The sequence below is a fragment of the Passer domesticus genome, chromosome 7 (assembly GCF_036417665.1).
Source record: "Passer domesticus isolate bPasDom1 chromosome 7, bPasDom1.hap1, whole genome shotgun sequence".
NCBI classification, from domain to species: Eukaryota; Metazoa; Chordata; class Aves; order Passeriformes; family Passeridae; genus Passer; species Passer domesticus.
The window spans coordinates 43,699,590-43,710,435 of NC_087480.1; the positions used below are offsets into that span (position 1 = coordinate 43,699,590).

The window sequence follows — 10,846 nt, forward strand, 5'->3', positions numbered from 1 at the left end:
CTTTAAATATTATTTTTCATAGACACTAATTATGATTACTAATTGGCTTAATTTCTGAGCCAACTAGAAAGAAATGTCTCTACAACTTCTTTTACATCAAAATAAGCTAAGTCAAGCTACATTTGGCTAAGTCAAGTTGGTTTTCAAAATAGCTTTTTCAAAATCCTCATGAATGCTTAAGAATTTTAGATTACTGCAATGCTACTACATTATACTTATGGGCAAAGAATATATATGCAATTTTACAATATCAAAATCCTAAAGGAATTTTATTACAAAATTATATAACTAGCACAGAAAAATTACTATACTTCTTCACAACAAATCCTTCACTTTTAATATGCTGGTACTGGTGCAAAATAAATGAGGTTGTAACTATTGTGTCTGTTTCTGGCTGAATGGACATTTCTAAGCACAGAATGAATGGAGTTCATTTAGAGGTCTTGCAAATGGACTCAGACTCTTTTCATGCATAATGGATTTCAGTAAGAACATTTAGGACAAACAACTTTTTTTTTAATTTTAACCCTTTAAGTTAAAGGGAGAGAGCGGTTAAGAAAGAAAAATCAGAATAATTTTGGTATTGTTCCCCATTCAATGATAGCATGCACACTTGTTACACAAGACATAAAGACAGCAAAATCAATCTGGAGGAAATTATCTCAATTTCTATGCCTAAAAATGCAGAAGGATAACAAAAGAGAAGGGACTGAACTTTCTAATTCTTTTTCCACTAGAAATTTAAACAATGCTATTTGAACACGTTAACATTCTCACATGTTTGGGATTCCCCTTTGCTCACAGAGATGTAATTCACACAGTACATATAGACAGAATCCAATCATGCATTTAAAACTAGTATGAACCTGCACCCTTTCCATCCCCTTCCAGTTTCTAAAATATTTAATAAATTTTTTCCCTAGAATTTGCTGATAAGAAATAGGAGCTCCTTTCAAGAAACTATGTCAAATATCAGTAAGTTTGGAAAAGCTTCCTATTTTTTAGCTAATATTTTAACTTCTTTCCTGGAAAACAGCACTGTTACCTCTCTGACTGAACTAAGCCAAATTTGCAAGGCATGTAAGACAATTACATTCCTACAGATTTTGTGAAAACCTGGTGCTTGTAAGGGACAAGGATACTGCAGTGAAAATACAGAGAGGTCAGAGGATACAAATCCATGGAAAGTAGGCTTAACTGGTTACATTGTTATTTTGTCACAGTAGCTCATCACTTTCTTGGTACCCTGAAGAACGCTGCCATCAAAACTGGAGTGAGAAAATTCTCTAACAACCCATAAAATGGTACAAAGATTATTAGAAAGGCAGACTGCTGCTCACAATGTTACAGGGGAAAAAGCCCCAACATGCCAATCAGCAACACCACTCCAGCCCCTCAAAACCAGAAAATCAGCAACATCTGCACCCCTGACCCCACCAAATATGTAAAACAAGTAACAAACCACCCGCTATCCCCCCTCCCAGATTTATGCACAATCTCAGCTCTCAGCCTCATTAAACTTCGTGTTCTCCCTCACAAAGCTGTAGAGCTACAGAGAGAGATCCAAAGCACCAACAGCTTTTCAAAACAGAACCACGATCTCTCTCTCCCTCCCTTTGTGGCAAAGTGTCATGTAATTTGTGAAATGTGAAACGATTATTCATTTGAACATATAAAAATGACCAGTGATGTGAATAACTTTGGCTACCTGAATTCAATGGAATAATATTAGGAAAGTTCCTGCTGGCAAAACTCCAGCCAGAATATTTAGAGATCACATCACAGAGATAATGATCTTCTGACATCAGTACCAAATTTAAAGAGTTAACAAAGAAAACATCTGTAAAAATACCATTCCTTGCTGATTTTTTTGTCTCAAAGTAATCACTTAAAAACTCTCAAAAGCAAAAGCTCAAACATTCTTTTCTCAACTTTTAGACACTCATTGTGTATTTACGGTATTTTATACCATACCAGGCTTGAAATACCTGATTCTATTAGTTTTAGTTCTACTATTTCAATATTAGATTAATATAACACATCTTATGAATACATTATTTTTTTAGTGTTCATACAGTTTGATTTCCTTAGGTAATTACCTTATGATTAAATGTGATGATAAAGCATGAAATGGCCATACATAATGCAAATGAACATATAACACACTTCAAGGTTAATTGTTCATGCATTCACAAAACCACATGGAACCACTTTTCTATGGAAAGGCTCAAGGACAGACAATCCTTACTTGCTGTCCTTGCTGTCTTATATCCTCCTTCTGATTCTGTATTCATATGATCCTCTGACAAGCTGACTCAGACTGTTAAATGGCCAAAAAAGAGACTACAGTTTCAGAATTATTCATGAACCTGAATGATTCCTCAGAGAGGAAAACCCACTAAATTTCATGCAAGGGATGAAGCAAAACAAGTTCCCCCTTTAGCAGAAGCAGGTAAATAATTTGATTTAATAAATGCTTTTATTTAAATTATAAGAATAAAAGCACAGTTGTGTCCTAACCAATCAACAAAAGATCAGAACAACCTTCTCCATGAACTTTTCTCCTGGAGCCCTTCTTTCTATTATATTCCCCAACACCTCCCTACAGGTGCTCTCAGACAAGCCAGAAATGTCACAATAACTTTCTACTATCACAGCACTAGACCCCAAATAAACTTGCCATAGTAAACTATTTGGCATAGTTTTATCTTAACAGTGTCAGTTACTCTGAAAATCCTATGAGCATCTGATGACAAAACATTCATGGATCCTCTCCCTAGATTTCTAGAGTGTAGGGCTTCCTTCTGCAGCAGGTGAAACCAAAGTCAACCTTGCTATGAAGTTACCGCACTCTACAATTTTCATGAGGCAGCTAGAGACTATTTCAAGGTAAAGGATCCAAATTTAATAACAATTACTTTTACAAAATAACTTGGATATTTTATTTGGAGTACAAGACTGGCACACAATGTGTATATAAAATAGGGCAGCTACTCCTGAGGGAATGGAGCCTGTGGAGACAATGGGCTTCTGGAAAAACTGGTAGGACACCATCAACAATAACTGAAAGACACTGAGCAGACTCCCATTATAAAATCAATGGTTTATAATTGGTCAGAACAGAAGCAGCACACAGGTTTATCTAAAACTCAGTCACTTAAGGCAAGTTTCTCTTGCCTCTGTAAAAGTTATTTGGATTATGAATGGTTTAAGTTTTTTAGTATGTAAATTTTACTTTGGTAATGCTTCTCTTTCTTATTCTTTTGTTTGCTTGCTAAATATGATCCATTGCTTAATGGGGGTCTGTTTTTCCACTGTGCAACTCGGAACACACTAACAGAATTCAGTAACATGAGCAAAAAAAGTAAGCAAGCATGATTTTAAACTCTGCAATTCAACTCAGGCAAGTCTACACAGGCAACAAGAAATAAAATGCAGGAATACAGCCTCGCCTCAAGGCAAGAGGGTAGGAGAGAGCCATTACATGTTTATTATGTATCCAGGGAAAGGGAAGCCAGAATTGCTGGTTTTCTCTCTTCCTGAGAGGAAGGAAGGAATGGCAATGAGCCATTGTTGACAGAAGCACTCTATTCCCTCCATCCCAAAGAGGCTCTGACTGTAAAGGATATTCAGATCATCTACTGTAAAATGACCACAGTTCTGTTCACTGACCCACCATTTATCTCCTCAGAACCTTAGACAGAGAGTAGGTGCAAGAGTGATGTCCCAGAATGTGTTTCATGGCAATCCCAGGAAGTCTGCAAGTGGCATCTGGTATCAGTGGGATGCTATTGCTCTGATACAGCACCAATTCACTAATGGATTTCTGGCAGCAGAAATAACTATCACCCCAAAAATGCAAATTTTTCTTTCAGCAATAGTAAAGAGATTTCCACTGGAAAAGTGCCAGCTATTTAAATTATTCATCTGTAGTAGTCAAATATTTTAATCATGCAGAATCTATCAATAAAATCTGGAAACAGACCTCTACATGTGGAAGGCAATTATGAATGTGTAATTCATGTAGAAATTTCATAAGCAGAGCAGCAGCAGACATTTATTTAAATGCCTTTACAGACAGACTGCCAAATCTTAAAGCCTTTCTTTCACTCCACACTTCCCCACCACCGTGAGAACTATTTCTCATTAACAACCAAATTGGTTTCAGATGCTCTGCTATAAGATGTTACCTTAGAAACCATTTGGTAAAAGACTGTGGCTTCCTTCCATAGAAATCTCAAGCAGTGAAAAGGCAGATTTTCTGGCATAAATCAAATCCAATTTCTAGGGTTCACTAAACCTTTTCTCCTCAGAATAATGTTTTGTGACTAGATCTTAGCAGTTAATAGTGCACGAAGAATTGCTGGTGTGAACCAGTTTTAAATTATTTTCATTCTATTCCCTTCTTAACTCAATTGAAAATACTTTCAATACTTACCATACCTTGATAGAACCTTTAACTTCATAACTATGAGGATATTTACTATGTGCAGCAAATAAACAGACTGAACAAAAATATTATTTTCCTCCCTTTTTGAAACATGTCCTTAGACTACTCTATCTGACAAGGATGACATTAATTAATTAACATTAGACATTTGGAGATACTTTACAAATGAGATAAATATTACAAATGACACAAACTCGTGACAAATTTTTTTACCTTTATATAACTTTCACAAAAAAGAATGATAAAAATAAAATAAAATGTTAAGCCCATATTCTGCACTTAATTAGAATACTATCAAAATAATTCCTGCTGTGAAAGGTTGACTTAAAAATAAATTATATAAATAATTTATGATAACACATAGCCAACATCCAATTATGTAGAGGAACAGCAAATTTAAGATGTAGTTGAATGCGAGACCAGTAAGTCAAAACCACTTAGAATACTGTAAAGATAACATCATAGGAAAAATTATAAAGAGAACTGTGATTTGTAGTGACTCATGGCTTTACACAATGAAAAGCTATGTACAATAATTACCATTGTGACATCCTAATTCAAGCTGATGGGTAATTTCTGACATCATACCAGTGCTCTTTACTTGCAAAGTGCAATTGTGAATGATGACAGATCCTCCTCCTGCACCAGCACGTGACACTACGAGGGCTGAGACTCGCGTGTCCCACTGGTAACCAATTGTGTTCATCAGCTCCAAGGACAGCAACAACCCAGCTGCCCTTAGTGCAAACTAAACTGAACAACAAACAACACTTCTGATTAAATGCTTCTTTTTCTCCACATCATCTTAAGAATTTAAAATGCATTTTCTGAAAGTTTCTGAGACAAATAACATCTCCTCTATCCCCTCCTCTCAAACTGCATATTCAGCCGTACAACTTCACAAATTAGAATGCAAAGCACCTCCTTTCAGGCACTAAGAATGACAAACAGACCTTCAAGTTATGAAACTGCTGCAAAGCCACAGAGCTTTCCCCTTTCTCTCCCTCCTTCCCCTTTAACAAGGATTTTGTACCACTCTCTGTGCTGTACTTTGCATAAACATTAGAACTGAAGAGAGTTCAGGAATTAGTACCTCCCTTCTCATCTGGCAGCATGAGGAACTACTGCAATTCAGGTTACAGCAGCACGTGACATCACCATGCAATGCTGCCAAAACTATGCTAGCAAGCTCTGGCAAAGGAAAAAAGGTATGATGACTAAAAACTGCTGCATGAAGGTTGAAAGATAAAGCTTAGCTTTCTTTCTGCACCCCCCCCGCCCCCCTCCAAAGTTTGGTATATTTTTTTATACTAAAGAAACACGCTGAAATACAAAAATTATATATACTGGAGCTTGCTTCTCTCTTAGTTTCAAGCGGCTTAAAAATAATTTCTTCTTCCCTTGGGCAATTAGGCTTGTAACATTTCAAAGTCTTAATGGCAAAGAAAAGTTAAAAGCATACACATGAAGTGCCTCTGATTACACTGGTAGAAGTTTTAATTATTAAACAGTGGTAGAAATCTAAATTGATTTATTACTTAAACTTAGTGAAGGCTATCTAAAATTCATCTGTATCAGATCAGCAATAAGATCAGTGACCACCAAAAAGAATCCAGTGTGAGAAATGAAGCTATTTTTCTGCTATTAAATCACAGTTCATATGCAATAATAGAAGGTAAAATCCCCAGCAAACATATAAAAAGCTGATCTCACAGATTGGTAGGTGTACAAAAGAGTGGAGACAAAGCAGCAACTTCCCTCAGAAAAAAAGGAGAATATTTCTGTACTGTGTAGACTCTGATGTAAGCAAAAGTTGGCGCAGCATTTTGCCCCAGATGCATTTATTAGTACCCCTTAAAACAAGCCTTGTATAGTATTCAGTCCTTTTTAAGGAGTAAAACAGCAGCAGGCTGGAAGGAGGTGAAGCTGGAAGAAAGCAAGGAAGGCAGGAGCTCACGAGGTTCAGCCAGGCTGGGAGAGGACACTGCTCTGCTCCACTGCCCACAGCACCCAGCTGCCTGGGATATGGCCACACTCCTGACAGGAGAGAAGTTAAATATCTGGAGAGCCTCAAAGATCAAGTACAACTTCTCTAGGTCAGGTCTACGGAAACAGTGGATGAATTGAGACAGAAAGATTTATAGAGGTGGCATTTTGTTAATCACAAGAGGCTTTTAAGGCAACTTGGTAACCATGGGTGAGAAGCAGAGCCTCAAGAGAATAAAAAAAATGGCTGAGACATAAAAAAAAGGGAAGAAATAAACAGCCAATTCTTATTACAGGATAAGATTAATAGCAGGGAGTGCCATAGGTCTTGGTACGAGGACTACTGTTCCATAAATTTCCTTAAGAACCAAAGCCATGAAGAAACAGGAGCCATGAATTTAGAAAAAAAAAGGTCAGTAACAGTAGTAAATGAAGAAAAGTGAAGGCTTGACTCTACTGCCATTGAATTGAAAAGCAAAATCTCATTTTATTCCAGTCCAGTAGGACTGGGTCTTTTTTCAACCACAGCTACGTTTAAGAATGAGAATAAGCAACTCTGGGATTAATGATTAAGAAGTAGGTAACTGGATTATTAATGCATAATGGAATGTTCAAATACTTCCATTCAGCATTAAGATTTAAATTTATGTAGCATTTTGATGAAAACACCCCAACACAACCTGATGCAATGAAAGTGGAGCAATCTGATTCTGTGCTTTTTGCCAGGAGGTCTATTTGTTGTGAAAAGAACTGGGAACAATACAAGAAGTCCTGAGTGGTTGCAATGCAAATGATGCAATGTCTTAATGCAATCAGTAAAAATCAGTCAAAACCTACTTTTATGATTTATTTACTTAGACAAGGTTACAGCAGAGTATCAGGAACGTTATCTGTGAAAGACCCTGAAATGAGGACAGAGACATGTTAGTGGTTTCCCTTGAGTCTGGAAGGATTGTGTGTGTATTACTTTCCTGCAGGCTTGGCTGTTTGAGCAGGAGCAGTACCTGACAGCTTTCCCAGCTACAGTACCTACAGTAATGATGCTGGGCAGTCTTGAATGACCTTCTTTACAGAACATTATTACTACTGATAAAATACTCATTCTGTATGACCTCAGTAAGGCACAATGAGTATAAACACTTGATTATTTTGTTTAGTAATTGTGTGTCTTGATGCCCCTCCCAAACAAGTATGAAATTAATTTTATTGTTTAATAAGAGGGCATCATTAGAGACTTTTTTATCTCATCGAGTTGTTATTGACTCTAGCTGCCCCAAAGATTACATAGAAAACAACATTACACAAAAAGATTCTATTTATTTTTGGTATCACCAGCACACCTTTTCAAGAAATCACCAGCTATTTGACCAAGCCACCAGAATTTAATTATTATCATCCCTAAAAAAACCCCAAACAAAACAACAGACACAAATTAACTAAGAAAAACACACACAAAATTCTGCTCTAATGGGAATATAACTACCATATAAAGGGGATGAAGAGAGTTTCAATAAAAGCACCAAAACAATCCTGAAGAGATGTCAAGCATTCAGCACATGACCTTGACAAAAGTCCCAGTATTTCAGTTCCAGGAAGAAAAGCCCCTTATTGAATTATAACCAAATGCTACAGAGTGGCATTTTCAGTCCTCAGACATGGAAAAAAAAGGAAGTGACAACTGTCTAAGTGAGAGCTTCCTACTGAACAGAAGTAAACATGAACAGTTCAAATTGTGCATTTTCCTTCCAAAACCTGACACCGGTGATCCTGTGTATGCCATTTTGACAAGTGATAGTTTTTTGAGGATGATGCTTTAGGTAAGCACCAAGTACTCTGTAGTTAAGAAACTGTAAGATAATTTTCTACCATAGTACAAAGTCTTACCAACAGATTCTCAGACACATGTAGCTCCTATGGAAAAGTGTGGCTACATCTGTAACTTCTAAACAGTGTCAGGTTTTGTATCAGTTATTTGCCATGCAATTCTAAAACACTAATCTTATGAGCAAGATAGTGCATGTATCCTTTTTCTAATGCAATCTACAGCCACTGTGAGGTAATGTATTCTCTGGGACACAGATTTACCCTTGAGACAAGTATTAGGGCCAAAATGCCAATTCATTTTAGACTTAAGCCTACTCCAGTAGAAAGCAGCCTTTGTAATGGAAATTGACCATAAACACGCCTGACCCTCTGCACGTGAATGATGTTGGCTAACACAACAGTGAGCATGAAACCATCTGAAATATAAAGTTACCAGCAGTTTTCATAGTAGTACAACAAACAAGGTACAGATTATTTGAACCTGTTAATTAAAACTTTAGCCATACAACATATTTCTAATGTAAAGGTGAGCTGCCGTATAATTGCTTGGTGTCTCAGGCAAGTCAGCTTGTTTTACTAAGAATATCCATCTAAGTAGAGAGGAAATTTTGGATCTACACAATTTGGCATGTTATTCCAAGTAACCATTCAGACTGAACCAAATTTTGCATACTTCATGGCCTTCTCGGTGTAAAAATTTGACCTTCTCCCTAGAGATTTTAATAGAAATGGATCCTTCTCACCAAGAACAGTTTACAGAAGAGTACAAAGCCCCAGAAAGTGAATGGTAACCTAATGAAGGACTTAACCTCCTTCCCCACATCTTCCCTTTGCATCAAACCTTGACCAACTTACTGACCTTCTATACAAATTACAAATAAGCTGTGGCACGGAAACCCATTAAAAAAGATGAAATCATACCAAAAAACCACCGTCACAAACACCTTTTGATAAATGAAGCCTAAATAGGAAGAAAAGATAATTTTGACAGAATGCTATTCCAGGGTGTGGTGGCACTCTTGAGTCACATGTTCTGGACAAGAAACACATTACCCATCTCCTAATTCAACTCTCAAATAATACAAAAGGGGTTTCATCAACTCAAAATAACTTGCAAAGCTATCTGAGCTGTCTTCCAGGTGGCACAACTGGACAGCTGAAACCATCTTTATGCATATTTAGCATATTTATCTCTCTGAAGCTTTTAGAAAGAGTATCTAGCAACAGATGCAACACCTCTATCTATTAAAATTGTCTTTGAGGCACCAGACAACAATTAGGTCTGCATGTTTAGAGGGATAAGAACTGGCAAACAAATCTTAAATCCTGCAGAAAAAGGCCTTGCAGAAAATGTGTTCTCATTTAAGACAGTTTGCCTCTATTTCATATCTAAGTAAAATTTTTGCATTGCAGATATTAGTTAATGCAGTACGACTGTAACAAAAATAAGCCATTCATGTGGAAAAGAGAAGTTAAGTGAGAACAGCTACCATAAAGATCCCGTTATGTTGGGCTGCATATTGTGGTATTTATAGCAGGACTACAAATGCAAGCGTTGCAAGTCTTCACCTTTTTTTTCCTCCCTTCTCAGCATTTTGCACCGTATATAAAGGATTTCTTAAAATTACTTCACTAGTTCTTATCTATTACACAATCCTCAAATATCTGCAGACTGTATAAAGCAGCATGTAAAGTGTTACTCTGGCAAGACAAGCAAGTGAAATCAAAGAACCAAATCCTGCTCATGACAACACCACCACTCTAAGTCAAGAGGAGTTCCTTGAAAGCCATACCTGGCAGAAGTTACTGGGCCAGAAAATTTCAAACTTGATTTTCTTGTATGCCACTATCCATTTACTGTGGTATGAGTTCAGGCATAACAATAAACTACTCAGAACTTTCCACACAGCAAAAGGACATGGAACAGCTATTGGGTGGAAAGTACAAAGGAGTCTTTCTGCATGTCTACTTTTTAGTCAGTTTATTCTACCCAAGAAATGTATTATAACCTCCAATAAAAAAGCTGGTTCTGTAGACAGTCTGAAGCACAGTTCAGCATATACTGAAACAATGGATATAAGACAATCAAGTCCATTCTCTAAAAAAAACTATTTACGTTATTTTTTCCTTAATTTTATAAAAATATCTCCAAGAAAAGTAAATTGGCAGTAAGTGTTACAGGTTAAAATAACCAACCAAAAAACAGAAAAAGAAAAAAATAGTAATTTTTGATCAACATAAGCCATTTTGCTTACTACACAGTGACTGTAAGAGACAGCTGCATCAAGTATTCATCATTATCATCAACCACCATTCCCTTGTGCCTCACAGATGCTGAGATTCCTACCCAGGATCTCAGTTCAACAGGAGCAGTAAGGTTAATTCTCTCATGAGAGTCTGCTCTGAAGAAAGGTCTGCTCGCACGTCGCCTAAGAAGACACACCCAAGCCACCAGACACCGCACACGGCCCCGGGTCGGGCGGCAGCGCAGCGGTGCTGCGGGCACAGCGCTGCCCAGCACCTCGGCTGCTCGCATTCGGCGGGAGCACGGAGCTTCACCGGGCAGCACCGGGGCTCTCGGAGCGG

At 37.3% G+C, this 10,846-nt stretch overlaps 1 protein-coding gene across 3 annotated transcripts in view; it reads right to left on the bottom strand.

Moving 5' to 3' along the window:
- The window catches only part of LOC135305012 (uncharacterized oxidoreductase ZK1290.5-like), a 44,788-nt gene that overhangs the window by 33,613 nt on the left and 329 nt on the right, over positions 1 to 10,846 (bottom strand). For 2 of the 3 annotated variants that reach the window (XM_064428090.1, XM_064428091.1), the window contains exon 1: positions 4,991 to 5,171. The exons of the other annotated variant lie outside the window; for it this stretch is intronic. In XM_064428090.1, the coding sequence (XP_064284160.1) occupies positions 4,991 to 5,156 (166 nt within the window). In that variant the 5' untranslated portion in view covers positions 5,157 to 5,171. Of the gene's footprint in view, positions 1 to 4,990; positions 5,172 to 10,846 lie in introns of those variants that run through there. 3 annotated transcript variants of the gene reach the window in all.